This window comes from Gambusia affinis, linkage group LG11, assembly GCF_019740435.1.
Source record: "Gambusia affinis linkage group LG11, SWU_Gaff_1.0, whole genome shotgun sequence".
Taxonomy (NCBI): domain Eukaryota; kingdom Metazoa; phylum Chordata; class Actinopteri; order Cyprinodontiformes; family Poeciliidae; genus Gambusia; species Gambusia affinis.
The window spans coordinates 10,431,595-10,449,221 of NC_057878.1; the positions used below are offsets into that span (position 1 = coordinate 10,431,595).

Below are 17,627 nucleotides of genomic sequence, written 5' to 3' on the forward strand. Positions count from 1 at the left end.
AATAATTTGTATAAATGAGTGGATCTGACCTTCCTCACTCTCCACAGAGAGTAACAAACATCTCAACACTTTCTATTCAAGCTGCAGGTTTTCTGCTTCATTCTTCATTCTACTGTCTTTCAGTCAGTCCACCACCCGGCATCCACCTATGGGCTTCGAGGTCTGCTCAGTCTAGGAGATGGTTACCATGATGAGCAACATGGGCATGCAACGACGAAGTCAGAGTCTAGATGCTAAGTTCACTGATTATGATGCATATTTAAGAATTTATGTTTAGCTGGCTGACTGAAATCATGTTATTTTCTGGTACAGTATTAACATTTTTGCTAATTTTGTCAAAACTGAGTCACACCAACGCATGTTTTCCGACACATTTTGCAAAACTTTAACTTGATTACGATTTGCTTTTCTCAAGGATGTTACTGAACGACAATTTAAATCTGGGGAGAAACTGTAAAGGAGCAAAAAAGTGAATACTTCTCCCTTAAAAATTCACCTCACTGCCGTGATGTAAATTATTATTGATTGAGTCACGTTGCGATTAAAAACAGAGGGGATTTTGTCCATTTAGGTTAAAAGAATAAATTGAAATCAGAAAGAAATAATGAAGGTAAAATTGAGTCCAGAGGGAGTGATTAAATTTTCCGATGGACTGATTCATCTGAGGTCATCTAAAAGAACATCAAGCGGGTCTTTAAAAAGAGTTTGATGACTACAGCGGCACGCCATGACAACAGCTGTTTCTGTTGCTTCGTAAAATTGTTTTGGGGCCTGGATGTACCCTGGTCTTATTTTAATTTTCATCCTCAAGCAGAAATCTTAGTAAAGGTTTTAATGGCTTAAAGCATTCGTCCACCGTCATGAATCACAACATACTACACTCATCTTATTAATTGTGGCTAAAATCATTAGAAATTCATAAGTATGCATAAGCATCATTTCTATCACCATTTGTGTTATTCTAAGTTAGCTTAACAGGCTTTTGTGGACATAACCGCTGCAATTAGTTAAATCTTTGGACTCTGCTGTAGGTTTAGAGACATAAGCAGTGTACTGCCTTTTAATTACATAGTCATTTTCTACATTTTAAATTTAATCAAACTGATAAAATAATGTAATTGATTACCTATTTGACGGGTTGTGAATAAGACACCGTGACACCGTCATAAACATGACATAACAACCTGTCATGAACATGAGTAAGTCTTCGTGAATATTTATGACTGTTGTCATAAAGCGTCATTCGTTAAATCATGACACGTTTAATACAAAGTTGACATTACTCAAAATGTCTTTGTTTTAACAACTTGACATTAACCAAGAAATCATGATCGGACATAAATTTGTTATAAAAGTATTACTGATTAAACTTTAGCTTTAAGATAAAGCTACATAATTTTTAAAGTTTCTCTGATAGTCTGAAAGTTTTCAGTCAGCCCCTCAGGCTGAACTGCCGGGCGCTCAGCTGCTGAGCCTTTGAAGAGTGACAATAAAAATTTGAAACCTCCTTGAATAGACAGCTGTCTCCATGGTTACTGACATCCAAGGTAAGGATGTATATAAATCCTCAAATTTGATTGTTAGAGGCCAAGATGCCTCTTCTTGCTTCTCTTCTGAAACGGTGATTGTTATCCTCTCATGATGCCTGATGGCCAGAAACTCGGCCTCAGAGCATTAAAAGTCACATTTCTACTTATCTTAGACATTTAATTATTGCTTTGAGTCATCTCATGATTTATGAAGATGATCACATATTTTCATTACTAGAAGGGCATTCTTTCTTGTCTTTCCCCTCTTAACGAGGACTCTTTATGCCTTCATAACTGCACCCTATAGTTGTTTCTAGTCTAGGAGACTTGTAAACATATAAAAGCAATGCATATATTACAAAACCCTAAGTAGCATATATATCATTACTGTCGCCAACTATTGAAGATTCTTGATCTGTCAGGTTTTGCTCCCGTTTCTTGTAATTTGATGTCATCTGGGTAAAATGTGTCACACTGTTTAAAGCAGGTAGGCAAAGCTGCCACCTGCTGATGTGTGTGTGTGCTTCTTTCTGAGGAACAGATTTTGTGAAGATGGCACAAGTTGAGTGTGTTCTTGTGTTTCGCTCGGGTAAAGTGACCCTGTGAGTGGACCATAGACTTTTCCAAATGTATATCTCATTAGATCTAACAGCTCTCAGTATCCAGACAAAGCCCAGCCAACTTACCTCTGAGGTGAAAATAGCCTAAATGGTTTGCAACAACCTCCTCAGCAGTCTCTTGTCCACACAGTCTGAGTCCGCCCTGATAAAAGATATTCCTTTTCCTTCGAGAGGTGACAGCATGGCCGTCATGAGATGCCTTGACATCAGACACCCGGATGATTTGAGGAAACCCCGCTGGTTCCTGAGAAAAAGGCTTACCCAGGTATCCCATAGAGGAGCCTTCCAGTGTGGCATCTGTACAATCACAGAAGAAGAAAAATAAATAAATTATTCAAAAACTTTACCTTCTTTTTTTCCCCCCAAGCTGCACATGACAATGTAGAAAACATTTGGTTTACAACAAATTCCTTACCTGAGAGTCTGCTCAAAATTATGACTGTGAGGCTAAAGAGAGCACAAAAGAAAACACTTCTCCAGGAAGCGCTGCTCATGTTAAATCCGTGATTGGGTTTAAATCCGTGGACTCGGAAAGGGATCAAGAAGACATGTCTTTCCTCTCAAGTAACGAGATAGCTGCTTAAGAGTTTGCATAGTTCAAAACTCTCCAAAGCCAAAGGAAAAACCAATAATGATGAGAAAGCATTTGCCAATAGAGCCTGTCCCTGGTTTGGTTCACTACGCGGCTGAAAGGTGTGTGTGTCACCGTGCTGAGAGTTCAGCCCCTAGGCTCAGGTGGACAGGCAGATGGCCTGTAGAGAGAAGGGGATTTTTTAATTCTCTCTAATCCTGTTGATTTTAAGCTTGTTAGAAAAACTCGTCAAGAAGTTACTGGAGCAAAGCTGTGAAGAGAGGACGTACAGCAAAGGGGAAAGAGAGAATGAAACGGAAAGCTGCACGAGGGTTATCTTTGAGAATGAGGTGTGTGCGTGTGTAAGGTGCCGTTATCTCAACAAAGGCTTGTTCGAGCCTTTTGGAAAAACATCAAATCCACTAAATTTCAATCTAAATGCATCATAAAACAAGAATAATTGAGAGCAGCAGCTACAAGTTAATATTCTTTTTCCTAAATTAAAATAACTAAGATTCCCTGACTCGGGCCTAACCGTTCTGGAAGATGTTATCCTGCTTCTGTAAAACAGATCAGTCCCTTCTTGGCTTCAAGTAGTCATCATACACATGTAAGCAATTTAAACAAAGTAATAAAAGAGCAGATAAGTACGGGCTGGGATTGAATTGGCACAAAGGTCTCCAAAAAAATAACTGGTAGAAGTTTGGATTTATTACACATATATACACAAATACATAAACCACCAACATGTTTCACTTTTTGTAGTCAAACGTCTGACATGACTGAATATTTAACCCTCCCCTTTCTTTTTTTTTTTAAGAGTGATTTTAAATGTTTTCTGCCATGGACTTGGCTTTAGGTCAGACAGTGTTAGTAAAAGTATTGATTAAGGGGTCAGGTAAACACACCAGAATCAACACTTTGTGCTGCAAGTGTGGCTGCTAAAGACTGACATTTACCCAATCTATGCCAACTACTCAAACTCCATCAGCTGCATTCATGATGGTGAGCTCTTCACCAAACATGGTCTCTCCAAGTAGGCTAACAATTTTCAACTCATTTTTGGTCTAACGTACAAGAGATTCAACGTTCAACTTTCTTGTCACTCTCCTTCAATCGGATTGTTTTGAGCACAAAATACCTTGAAATCGATGACAACTTCTCCAGCTTCTTGAAATAACGCGGGTTGCTAGTTGTTCTTGTTCACTTCTACCAGTTATATGGCTTCCCAAGGCAACTGGTTGAGCCAGATTTTATTTAAAGGGTATAAAAAACAAAACAAAACAAAAAAAACAGAGTTCTGATCTGAAAGAAAATTCACCCTCTTCCCCACCGTTTCATCTTAGGCACAATTTGTAGTCCTTCACATAAGACCTTAATAAAATATACTGAATTTGTGTTTGTCCTAGAAGATGAGTAATGGAGTGTGAAAACTTTTGCAAGACAAATGTTTTATTTAAATGGACGGCACAGTTCAGGAGGCGGATCTTCAAGTCAGACGGACTAAATATACCCGAGCATGTAACACTTGGCAGATTATTCCAGCAAGCGCTACAACGTAAACACGTTTTGGCTAAAGGAAGTTAAAGAATTCAATTTGTCAGAGTACAGGTGTAAAAAAAAAACGCTTTCAGAAACTATTGGGAGGGGGGGAGAAAAAAAAAAAGGCTGGTAAAGCTTGGAAAAACTGAGCAAAAGAATATTCTCAAATCTGTGGATTTCTTGAAATCTTCACTGGGTTCTGCTCATTTCAAATTAAAAATACCATACAGTTGGATTTAGTTTGTTCAAGAAGCTTTAATGCACAACAGAAACCAACTGCATTCAGGGGATGAGCTAACTGATGTTCATCACACACATTCATCCTAAACAACTAATTCAATTACAGATGTAGAGTTAAAAATATAAATATAAAACAAGAAGCCAGAATGTGGGGGGTAAAAAAAAAATATTAAAATAAAATACGGAGTAAAGTCGTACGACAAATTCAAACAGAAAGTAAAGGCAGCAAACTGGGACTAACGTGATAAGTTTTAAACATCATCAAAAAAGCAAACTGAATCAATGTCACTAGGTTGGGATTTTAATGCTTTTAACAATTTTTGACCGCTAGAGAACAAGTTCAACTTCACCAAGTCGTCAATTCTAAAATCTGTACCAAAATATACATTTTTAACCCTACTGTACAGGTAATGAAGCCAAGCGGTAACTGTGTATAATTTATGTTGGCTGCATCATTTCACGTGGGACCAGTACTGGTTTTTCCTGTAGACTTGTGCACAGAATAAGCGTTTTGCTTCACAGCACAGAGGCGACTGCTGGATGAATCGTTTCCTTCATTGTTACGATCCAGAGGTTTAAATCTTGGTAAACAGATGGAAGAAACCCGTCACAATAATCAGATCTTTAACTCGAACAAACCCGACACATGTAAGGTAACAATGGTCAACAAACCAGGTGAACCAAGTCTAACTGCTCAATTTATCTTCATGAGCTACACTTTGACATTGTCCTGTTTTTACTTTCAAACCAATATTTAAATGAAGCTTCTGTTTAATCCTTCAACACAAATTTTATAAAAGTCGCTGAGCATTTGGGAGAAAAAAATATATAAATAAATTGTGAGCAACCTGTCAGGGTTTGCAAATCTTTAGGCCTTAATTGGTTGGATGAACAGACATTTTTGATTTCTACTTACCAAATACTTGAGTTACGGTTATTGGTTTGGTCAAAGACATGGGCTGAAATAATCATGTTCAGAGGAACTTGTTCCAGTTTACACTGAAATAAAATGTCTTTTGCTCATTATGAGCAATGCTCTATAATGACTTCAGGAATGTGATTCGCTGAGCAGCAGAGCTACTTTATGTGTTTTTACTGTCCAGGTTTTGATGCCGGTAAATGTTAAGGATCAGATTTCGGATTTCGTCCCGTTTCTTCCGAACCACCTGGCAGGAGAACCATTTTTGCAGCTGCAGAGGTAAATCAAAATGCACCACAGGGTCCTGCAGAACAACAAATCATTTCATGAGCTCACCTTAAAAAAACCAAAACAAAAAGCATGACATATTCTTCTCAAAGCAATTCAGATTATCCAATAAAATTAAGGGCCATAAACTTAAGTTTTGTACCTTTAAAAAACACTCAACATATTGAAGGAGGTAAAGGCCACAGTCACTGCTGTTATCCTGAAGTGGAACTTGACAATGTGAGCTTTTCATCTGATCTAAACCAAACTCCCTTGATGATCCACGACGAACCTCCCATTCTGACTGCAAATACCTGGAGAGAGCACACACACACACACACACACACGAATCAGCTGGACACACAGCAACCAAACCTCCTGGCAAATATCCCCGATAATTGTTTATTGCAGCAATGTAAACCCACACTGGACTTTTTTCCTAACCCCGAACTTTGATTTTAGAAGATTTACACAGTAGGAAACCAAAACATGCTTAGAAGTAGTTGCAGCAAAAATATCCTGGGAAGAAAGAACCCAATCTTTTGTTACAATTTCTCTAGATCAGGGATTCCCCACACATCCCTCCTCCAACATCCCTGAGTCAGATGAATGGCTCATTCAGAGCTGGATCACATGCTGATGAAGAAGTTCAGCCATTTTATTCAGGCGTGTGCCCAAAATGTTACAAATAAAAGTAAATTTCATGCCAGGTGAAGCACGTCTGTGCCGATCTGATAAAAGACCATGTCAAGGACCCGTTATTTAGCAATTTAACAAACTTGACCAGATTTGTTTAAACTGCCTGAGGGTTTAAAACAGTTGGCGGTGCCAGGGGCGGAAAATATTTTTGACTTACAGTGGATGCCTTTGGTGTTTTTAATCAAAAACTTCAATTTTCGTCTTATTAAAGTGTCAATGTTTAGCAAAGTTAACCTCTTCATGTCTGAAGCTTCCCTTCCCTCCCCCCATCTACTCACAAAGACCTTCACTGTAGGTTTAAAGTGTTCAACTTACTCCCGTAAGAGTTTGCAGATCCGCTCGTGGGAAGAAAGTTTGAGAGAATCCATGATAAGAATGCACGGCCTGCAGGAGAAAGACACGCAAACCTGTGATCACAGTTCTCATCCAGCTTTTAACTCTGCTTCTTCTTATATATAGTAATATACCAAAGAACAAAATTAAAGTCCACCTGTTCAATTAATCCAAAACAAGCTACTTTTTTTTTTTAAGAACCTTTCTTCATGAAAAATCTTTCCATTGTCCTAATCAGGAGCTAATGTTAACGTAGCAACAAAAGTGTTTAGTACAATACGACATCAGGAACAAAATGCTAAATATTTGATGCAACCAAAACATGGCTGACATTTATATGAAAAGTGAAAGACACAAAAGGTCTTCACAGAAAGACCAAACTGGAAAATATTAAACACATTATAGTTTATAAGTGTATGATAAACTGCTCTGAGGTTTGCATATCAAGTCATTGCTGAGGCGGCCGATAAACTCACCTTCTGCAAACGGTCCGTCTCAGACATGTATGTTCTGTGCAACTCTACACAGGGGAAAAATAATAAAAAATAAGACAATATTGGGTAAATTGTGAAAAATTATTTTTTTAGAAATTAGAAAACATTTCTGTTGAGCACAATACAGTTTGTTCTTACAACTGGACAAGGAGGCGGTGGGTCTTTGGTCACTTCATCCTGACTGTTTTCTAAAAAACCAAACAAACAAAAAGGAAAAATCAATCTGGCTTCAGCAGGTACTCACTGCCTCATTATTATATTGATCCCATTACAGGTATGCCTGCCTACCTGTCTCTGTTTCCATACTGTCACTGGGGTCTAATCTCACCAGGATTTCTGAATGATCATTAGAGCCTTTACATTGTTGGGCCTCATCTTGACCCTCCGACTCTCCCACCCGGTCCTCCAGCTGTGGATCTTCCAGCCCAGGGAAGCAAACAACAACTAAATACCAGTGAGCTCTGGACAGAGAAAAACGTAAAGCAGCAGGTTACACGTTTTACACAAATGGATGTAAAACACATGTCTTCATGAGTTATGCGCTTACTCTTGATTAACAGGCACAAACAGGAAGTCCTTTTTAAAGATGTCCACATGTCGGGTCCACGTTTTCACTCGCTGGTGCCGCCTCTGCCTCTGACAACCGATTCTAGATTAAACAGAAGTTATAAAACAGTTCTTACTTAGAACAGCTTCATAAAACAAGAAGTTGTTTAGATAGCAAAACCAAAAAAATACAATATAGGCTTTAAATCTATAACAAGCGTTGAACCAATGGCATTTTTGTTATTGCAGCAGCATAATCTTAAAATAATTTATGTAGAAAAGCCCAACCTTTATCTTGACTAAATGTATTCAGTAGTGAAAATGAAGGTAAAAGTTTGGACATCTTTGTGTCAATAGAGCATCACTTTGTAAGCTCCAACTGTGTGAAAAAACTGAGTGCTATTCCTCTGGACAATCTCTGCAGATCATCCAGAGGGAGCAACTCTTGCATCCTCATAAAATAACCTCACAGATTTTCTATTGCATTTAGGTCCGAGGACCGAGATGGCCATGAAAGATGTTCGATTTTATGTCTGGTGAAATATTTCTTTGTTGATTTAATAGAACATATACCTCGTTCTCTTAAATTGCCTTAATGTAACAAAGTTTTGGTTTTCTAGCAGAGGCCACCAGATTTTTATTTGTAGCATGTTACAATGTAAACCTTTCTCCATTTAATAATATACCAAATTCCAAACGATGAGGTAAATTAACAATTTGAAGAAATAATTGCTCAAAAAAAAAAAAAAAAAAAAAAAGTAAATAAATAAAAAAGCTTCAGTTGCATTCAGTTTATAGAAATTGTTGGCCACGCAAAGAACTGGGCAACTTCTTACCTTCCTAAAAACAAATACTCCTAATAGGAGTTCTTAAACTTTTTCAGGGAATAATAATACCTTATGTTTAAATTTTCCAGACATTAGAAGTCTTTTAGTCTAAATATGCAACGCTGGTTCCCTTACGAGTCGTTGTTGCCTCCTTCGCTGGCGTTGTCCCGGCGCGTCAGCTGCTTGTAGAAAAAGCTGCTGAATATGTGGGATCTTGCAGAAATAGCAGCAGATGCATTCTGGATAAGGTATCTGTTTAAAAAAAAAGATTTATATATATATATATATATATATATATATATATATATATATATATATATATATATATATATATATATATATATATATATATATATATATATATATATATATGTGTCTCGCACAATAGCTGATTCAGAAAGTTTTTCACCACAAGAAAAAAATAAAATAAAAATAAATGAATTACCTGACAGGCCAAACTTTCACTTACTTCAGGTAAAAATCAATGATGACATCGTTGAGGTACTGCCCGCTATCAAGGCACTGCAGATCTTCCAAGGTCACAGTTATTCCCCCTTTCAACGGCGGTGGAGGAAACTGTATTAACCTATGAATAAAAACAAAGATCAGTAGTTTGCCTTTACAACTTCAGACTACAGAGCTGTAGCATTTATATTTATAATCAAATTAACACACATTACAATTAGAAAGCAGCAGCAGACAAACTTGTTTTAACCAGACAACATAAGGATGTAGAGGGAGTGACATCACTTGCCTTTGAGTCAGTCCCCGATGCTTATATTTATTCCATTTGGAGTCAGGTTTACAAAGCGATACAAAGTAGGATCCATTTTTTCTATGATGGCAAACTGTGTAAACAGGCCTGGCTTCCTCCTTTTTGCTCTGTGGGAGTAAATGCATCTAATTAGAGGTTTTCAAACTTGTGTTTACCACCTTAAGATGACCTTGGGCTGAATTGTTTCAAAGTAACAGGTAAAAAAAAAAACAAAAGCCGGCCAGCATCATGGAAACGTATGCCTTTCATTTGTTTCAGAAACCTGTAAAACATCCAAATTATTTTCTTCCAAATTTTCTGTATTTTTTTGGCATCTCAGTACTAACAGTGTCATTTTTGCGTCATTTCAGCCATTCGAATACCAAATCTTTTAGCTTGTTAAGGACATGATGGTTACAATTTCTTCTTACACTTTTAATATTGAGCTTTTTAAACAATGCCATAAGAGGTAACAGGAGAAACCCTCAAATTCATGCAACAGTCGCAAAAGAAATTGCAGTACTGCTCTTCTGTAGAACCAGATACGCTATCTGGACACCCTGTGGTTGATAAGACACATTACAAGAATTTCATTAATCTGGTTGAATACAATGGATATTCCCAGTTTTTACTACTTTTCTTCAAGATGGATTGCTAACATTTTAGAATTCATGGTTTGATAACACAATTACAAGAGGTGCATTTTACCATAAAGTGTTACAAGCATTTGACACTACAAAAGTATATTCAAGCCGCTTTTGTTGAGAATTTTTGACAAATCCATATACAATAACCATTAAAGCCTCACCTCCTTTTTTGTAATAAAATAAAGCTGGTACTTAGAGGCTTAAAATCTTTGAATGTGTCCAAGTTCTGAGCAGACTTGAAGTTTTGAAGCAAATCTAAGGGTTTATCGCCTCTGCACGAAACATTTAAGACAAAAAGAAAGGTTGCAGCAAAAACTTAAGCCTCAAAATTACCAAGTTGAAATATTTTAAAAGGTTAAAATGTGTAAAGAAACAGAGTTCGAAACAAACAACCTGCAAACATCTCACATTTCGTCTCAGAAATCATACCATGACAACTTCCTCCTGACCCATACCTAACAGGAGCAATAATCTTTTAAAAATTCAGAAGTGAAGTAAAAAAAAAATTTAAAAAAAAGTTAGAAACTACTTGCATCAGAGGGAGTGTTTGGTTCTTCATCCTCCTGGTCCTCCTTTGGTTCAGCCTCCGTCTCTCCATCTTCTGCCGCCATCTCGAGATCCTGCTCCACATCTTTCTCACAGTTGGTATCCACCCAGATGTGGGCAGCGGGGATTTCGTCCTCACAATGAGAACTGTCCAGGCCTACACTCGCATCAGAATCTGAGCTCTTAATTCCAAGTACGGAGAGCAGATGCGAGTCCACTCCAGTTCTTGTGATCAGCTCAATACTTTCATCCATAGAAAGCACTGGAGCATCTATGTCCAATAAACTGCTCAGTCCAACTCCGTTGTATGCGATGCTGTTTTCGTGCGTCATTCTGTTGATGCAGTCGATGTCCAACACGGAGCGAAGTAAAGCTCCTTCCATTCCCTCCAAAGGATCTTTGAGAGTCAGCAGTATGAAGGGGCTGGCTTTTCCTGGTAAAAATTAAACAATCATTTATCAAATAAATTTACAAAAATAAGTAATTTAAAAAAAATTTAATATTAGCCAATAAATTGCGTGTTCATAAACTAAATCTTTTTACATCTTCCTCCCTTCTCACCGGTATCTATGGGTCTATCTTCACTAACACACAGCTGATAAAGTTCCTGGTGTACAGCGGCAGCAGCAGCTTCTGTCACAAAGAACAGCATGACGCCAGGCGGTGAAGGATCCTCGTCTCCAAAGTGGATCTCTCGAGTTTCCAGCTCCTGCTGATCCCAAACGCTGTACCTCCTCAGCTCTTTGCGTTCAAATGTCAGCTGCTCACCTGTGCCTGAGGACAGGAAGGGATCAGGCCAGATTAATCAATTTTAAATGCAGCTTAAAATTTGAATCGCACACAAATACAGTCTTTAGGTTAAACAGAGAGAGAGAAAAAAAAAGAATTTAATTCTCATGTTTTAGATATGTCCCAACCTGATCCACATATTAATTTTAAACAATCCCTGATCTAACTCCAACACCTGTTGATTTGTTGGCCAGTGACTCAGCGTCATGTGACCTGTTTTGCATATTGTGCTGGGTCATGGTTGTCAAGGTAGGAAACAGAGCCGTGGAGAGAGCAGCTGAAACACTACTCATAAAATTTTATGACATTCAAAGCAAAGCACTTTTAAACTTGGTTTATGCCGTTTAAACCAAGTTTAAAAGTGGTAAAACATTGTATTCAGTAAGTTTTTCCCAAACTATTTTCTAGGACTACAACAAAATGTAGAGATAAACAATGAGTTATCAAAAAAAAACTTTAGCCAAGAACTTCACATAGCCGACTCAAGGGAGCCGTGTCAGCAGAAGCAAGAGATGGGTTTGATCTAGACCATAGCTCTATGTGTCACATAAGACAAGTTTAAAGATAAATAAGCTTTTTGTGTTTTAGGTGACAAGATTCCAGGAGATAATTTTAGCATTTTAATCATGCTGACCATGTGTTGGAGATGCATTTTAAGGCAGCAACTCAAAGAAAATCAAAAGGGACAAACTGCGGAGTCCTGACTAACTAGTAAGTTAGTTAAGTCTATATCAGATAAAACCTTAAAGCTACCAAGTTTTCAGGCATATAAATGCCATTTGGTTTATTCCCTTTAATAATATCTTGAGCAATGTTAAACATCAATGTCTGGGACAAGACGACCTGATAGGATTGTTCCTTCTCAGTACACAATGCAATTCATTGTCGGAGTTAGACTCCAAGAACTGGCCAAGACAAACCATTTTTAAAATATCAAGTTGCCGTTTTTACTGTTGTAACCTCATTGTATTGCATTTACAAATACATCAGTAAAAGATGCGCATCTTCACCTTATTATAACCAACACTGAACCGCTAATTATGTGCAGATAGCATTTCAATTACCGAGCCTTGCAAATTGACATTTGTTTATAGTTCTTAATTCCCAACCATTTACGGCTTTTGGGGATTTCTGAGTGTATAGCCATGCAGAAACTTGCGAAAAGTATTTGGTAAAATAAAACAAAAAATAAATCTGAGACACCAAGCAACCTGTGATCCTACATAGAAATGGTAGAACCTCCTGATGTTCAAAAAATAAACAAATGAAATAAAAATTATTGCTTTTAAATGCCAATTAAAGCAGTAACACTGTTGCTTAATTTTATTTAATGGGGGATTTCTGATTGATTCCCCCAAAATAAATGCCTTAAATAGGTAATCATATCAGTGCAATGTCATATAGTGCAATGTCCCTAGATGCACTAACTGATGCAGTTAAAAAAAAATTTAATAAATGTCATATTCAGCTGAAAGTGATGGTGGAGTCTTAAAAGTTCTAATCCACGAGAACAAATACAATTAACTAAAACAGACCACTAAAATGGGACACAGACAGCTCGGCCAGAAGGAGATAAAACAGGTTCCTTTACTGGCAAGGTTGAAACAATTTGGAGCAAAGGTCACAGGTAAGACCGATGAACACGGGCCAATAAAACCAGCTTAAAGGGACACGAACAAAGGAGTCACGGCACAAGTCATGAATTAAGGGAAGAAGTTTGAATCACGAGGAACAGGCCATCAGTCGCCTGGATCAAAAAAAACAATTCAGTTACCTTTAAGTGGGATGATAATCTTATGTTTTGAAATCTGTGAAGGGAAAGAAAGAAACCGTTAATTTATGAAACAGAAGCTGAATGTAAAAATCTCTCAGGATTATTCCACTGGATTTACCATGAGGCCTCCAGCTGATTTTACTTTGTAACAGCCGCAGTACATGGACAAAAAAGGCACACTCAAAGAGGAGTAGTCCACCTCACAGGCAGGAGAACCTGGTGCTGAAGGTGTATTCTCTTCAATCAGTAGCTGCAAAACCTGAACAACAAACAAACTAAAAAGTTATGATTAAATAATTATCACATCCTCATTTACCAGAGACACAAAGACCTGACTTAGGTTTGCATTTTAACATTGCAGTTTTCCAAAACTACTTTAATTCATTACTTTGGCGCCATCTAGTGGTAAACACACAAATGACATAAGTCGACACTGTGCTGTCGATATTGCTTAAAACCATATGGTGTTGATGTTACAAAGATTATGGACGAATATTAAATGTAAAATTTTGAGTAAAGCGCTGATGTCTAATCCATCATCTCTGCTCTTTAGAGACTTTTTTTTTAATGATGTGAATACACAGTTACGTTTTTAAAAGAACTGGGACTTTAATATTTCAGAGAGCATTATGCAAACATGTTAGAAGATTAAAGATGCAATCAGTCCAAATTCTTTATGCACCAAAATCTCTTGATTGAACAGCAGGTCCGATATCAGTCCAATTTCTCATATTTGAGCTTCCTTCCTTAACAGTTACTTTTCTATAGTTTGGAAAATTAACATGTACCAATAATAACTCCCTTTCTAAGTTAACCTGAAGAGAAATTATACAAAAATTAGATTAAATTTTATAATAAAGAGGCAAGCTCACAGATGCACTTATAACAATGACTATACTCCAGTTTTTAAATTTATGTATTCATCTTCAGTCAATTTAACAGATTAACTCTCACTTTGCCCAACCATTTACAGCTTTTGTGTTCATGTTAGTGTCAGGATTTGACACCTTCGTTCATCGCACAGAGAAACGGATCCATCTATGTACCGCCACGATGCGCTCTGCCACTCGTTTGTTAAACCCGGGATGACATGAAATTTATTTACCGGTTTGTCCGTAAAGCTCCACTTGAGTTAAGCATCAACTACAGAACAGCAGTGTGCAGTCTAAATGTATAAATATACCGGCCGCGCTCGTCTCCGCCGTTCGCTCTGAACCAGCAGCTCCGGGTGGAGAAAGGCTGCCGTACTCCAGGCATCGCGCCAGTCAATCTAAGGATGCTTTTTGCTGCCCCGACCACAATAAAAACCCGGCCATGATAATGACCGGGGCGGAACACCGGGCACTAAATTATGAAGCATACTTTAACAAAGCTTCGAGGCAGATTATTTTTCCTCGAGGAATTTTAATAAACGAGGTACTCGAGTCATTCAAGGAATTGTGACAACCTTAATTCAGTCCATTTGAGGAGGGAAATTTTGCAATGCAATCAAGCCCTTATGGCACTATACAGACAATTCAGATCAGCCATAAAAATAAAAATCCTATGGAAAGATAAGTTCCTCATTTCTTCAGATGTTAAGAGATGGAAAACTTCAGTGGGACCATCGGAAAAGTTGCTGCTCACTTCCTGGCTGGCTAAAGAGAATTGTTTTATGACACAATCACAGCCTCAAAATATCAAGATTGTGTATTTAAAAAATAATTATCCGATATGCATATAAATATCTCCACCATCCTCCTTAGGTCATCTTAAGCTATACATTAACTTAGCTCAGTTAACAAACCTGCCTGGTGTCAAGAACATGAAGTTTCCTTCGCGTACAGAGGAAGCACGGACTGAAAGAAAACTGCTGCACCAACCTGCATGTCCTCTGCGTCTAAAGCCTTCTCCTGCTGGGACGCAGCTTCCTTTGAGGAGTTTTTATATACGACTGCGTCGACCTGAGAGGCCATTTCTCCGACCAATTTGCTGTGACATTTAGAATCGTCATTGTTCTCTTCGTCATCACTGGACAACACAACTGAAATGGGGGGGGGGAGGAAATTTTAATTCATTTTCTTAGGGAGACTTTACTCATCTACAAGTTAAAATCACACACATAAAAACCCTTATTTGAAATGGCATCTTTGGAAAATGAGCTGTAATGCTTCTGACTGCATTACAGCTGTTTTATTTCTGCTGGATGCAGAAATAAAACAGCAGATTGAAGTAAACAGAAGGAGACTAAAATGTTAACAGAAGGAAACATTTAAGGTAACTGCCTTTAGAAAGCTTAAATATATTTAACCTTTTATTCAAAACTAATACTTTTGTCCAGGTTACTTTAAAAAGTCAGTCGATAGTATCTACGGTAATCTGACTTCTCATTCACACATGCATCCTTAAGTCTTACAAATATAAGCCGCTTATGCTCAGAAAGTTTGGTCCAAATGCCACTCAATACCTGGTGCTGTAATGACTAAAATAAACAGTGCAAAACAAAAGCTAACAAGTTCTGAGAATCATCTATAACAGGGGGGTCAAACTCCAGTCCTGGAGGGCCGCTGTCCTGCAGTTTTTAAATGTGCCACAGGTACAAAACGCTGGAATAAAATGGCTTTATTACCTCCTCCTTGTGTAGATCAGTTCTCCAGAGCCTTAATGACCTAATTATTCTATTCAGGTGTGGAGCAGCAGAGGCACATCTAAAAGTTACAGGCCAGTGGCCCTCCAGGACTGGAGTTTGACACCTGTGATCTATAGCAGTGGTCCCCAACCACCGGGCCGCGGACCGGTGCGGTCCGGACCAATAGCAGCGCAGAACTAATAAAATATGTCCGTTCTATGTATTGAGTCTGGAGGAGCTTTTATTTTGAAAAGTCGTACACCGGATGCCGAGGGTTGAGTCTTGCGCCAGCTCACAGCGCCGCGCCCCCCGTTCGTGATCCTCACAGCGCATGCCCCCATGAGAAATTTACGAAGGCTTTGGCCGGTCCGCTGTAATGAAAAGGTTGGGGACCACTGATCTATAAAATATTTGCTTACTCACTGGGATCAGATGTGCTGGTCTCAGTTGCGGCCAATAAACTTAACTTGTTGCTGAAAATGAGGCCTTCAGGGATGACTGGGACCAGGGGCTCCAACACATCTTCTCCCCCAACAGTGAACTGTACAATACAACGGTCTATATTCTCTAGCTCTACGTCGTCTTCGCTGTCTTCCCAATGACCAACAGACGTTGGGATCTGTTCTCCATCTTTTCTTGCTTCTTCGGTTTGAAAAAGCACAATGTCACACTAGTTTTTTTGCTTCTGTAAGAGATTAAGGACTTAATCAATTTTAACAATGAGGACTATTAAAAAAGAAACACTTCCATAAACCGTTTCACCTATAAAATATTAGGGACATTATATAAAATGACACGCTCAACGTTTTCTGGCATGTACAGCAAATGACGGAGAAAAGAATTCTTCTAAGAAAAAAAAAATCTAAAGCTTGTTTAGAAACTTGTTTACATTTTAGAACAGAGGTCAACCAATCCTTCACACTAACTAAATAAAGTTAAAAATTAACTTGAAGAAAGTTCACAAAAAATACTAAAAGGGCAGCAAAAAATTAAAACAGGAATTAATGATTAATATGCAGAGGCTAAAAAAAAAATTAAATAAAAGATCTGATCACCCAAGCATCAATGTTTGCATAAGGTGTAAGCTGTAGGATACAGGTGTCAAATTCCAGTCCTCAAGAGCCGGAGTCCTGCAGTTTTTAGATGTGCCACAGGTACAAAACACTGGAATGAAATGGTTTAATCACCTCCTCCTTGTGTAGATCAGTTCTACAGAGCCTTAATGACCTAATTATTCTATTCAGGTGTGGAGCAGCAGAGGCACATCTAAAAGTTGCAGGACAGCAGCCCTTGAGGATCCACGTGTCTGCAAAGCAAACCTGAACTCTGTGGCCTATAGGTTTATAAACATCTGATGGATAACTACATTAGCAAAATATTTTTAAAAGAATTCTCTAATAAATGTGAATTAACTGTATAAAAAAAAAGAATCCATTGCCATGTTTTCTCCCAAAATATACCACAGAAAGAACACATGAGGTACAAATAAGCCCAAGATTCGATCCCTGCGATACACCATAGCAGGAGAACGTGTTGGAGCAGAGGTGCCCAAAGTCGATCCTCAAGGCCCGACATCCTGCATGTTGTAGTTCTCTCCCTGATGGCACCAACAACCTTTTCAGCAAGTCAATGTTCTTCTTAGGCCTTCTAACGAGCCATCATTGGATCCAGGTGCGTTAAACCAGGGAGAGAACTAAAAATGCAGGATGCCGGCCCTCCAGGACCCACTTTGTGAGTCCTGATGGAGTCAGGAGAAAAGTACAAATATGTCAGAAAATCAGGATCTGCACCACTTGAATGAAGTCTTTAGTGCCCTTTACAAACTATTAAATGTTCAGATTCAGTGCCATTAAAGGGTTTAAAGATCAGTCAGGGAAATATTGATGTAATAGGTTGGAGTAAGAACATTATTTCCATAATGA

The 17,627-nt window shown here is 38.2% G+C and overlaps 1 protein-coding gene across 1 annotated transcript; it reads right to left on the reverse strand.

The window, feature by feature from the left end:
- Nucleotides 1-4,497: 4,497 nt before the first annotated feature.
- Nucleotides 4,498-16,431, reverse strand: senp7 (SUMO specific peptidase 7). The gene is made up of 16 exons (XM_044130670.1): nucleotides 16,129-16,431; nucleotides 14,960-15,120; nucleotides 13,216-13,356; nucleotides 13,098-13,131; nucleotides 11,096-11,308; nucleotides 10,522-10,967; nucleotides 9,342-9,469; nucleotides 9,057-9,173; nucleotides 8,723-8,839; nucleotides 7,762-7,863; nucleotides 7,503-7,675; nucleotides 7,353-7,402; nucleotides 7,197-7,240; nucleotides 6,703-6,771; nucleotides 5,852-6,002; nucleotides 4,498-5,725 (listed from the first exon to the last, which is right to left on the reverse strand). The coding sequence occupies exons 2-16, from the start codon at nucleotides 15,050-15,052 to the stop codon at nucleotides 5,585-5,587; spliced, it is 2,019 nt and encodes a 672-aa protein (XP_043986605.1). The 5' UTR covers nucleotides 15,053-15,120; nucleotides 16,129-16,431; the 3' UTR covers nucleotides 4,498-5,584.
- Between the last annotated feature and the right edge of the window lie 1,196 nt (nucleotides 16,432-17,627).

What these genes read in the sequence shown, in the direction of transcription:
- senp7 (XM_044130670.1), bottom strand. Translation starts at nt 15,052, where the DNA reads ATGGCCTCTCAGGTCGACGCAGTCGTATATAAAAACTCCTCAAAGGAA. An exon ending in AATCAGCTGGAGGCCTCATG is followed by an intron (nt 13,132 to 13,215) that starts GTAAATCCAGTG and finishes TTCCCTTCACAG; the next exon opens with ATTTCAAAACATAAGATTAT. An exon ending in CACCGCCTCCTTGTCCAGTT is followed by an intron (nt 7,241 to 7,352) that starts GTAAGAACAAAC and finishes TCCCCTGTGTAG; the next exon opens with AGTTGCACAGAACATACATG.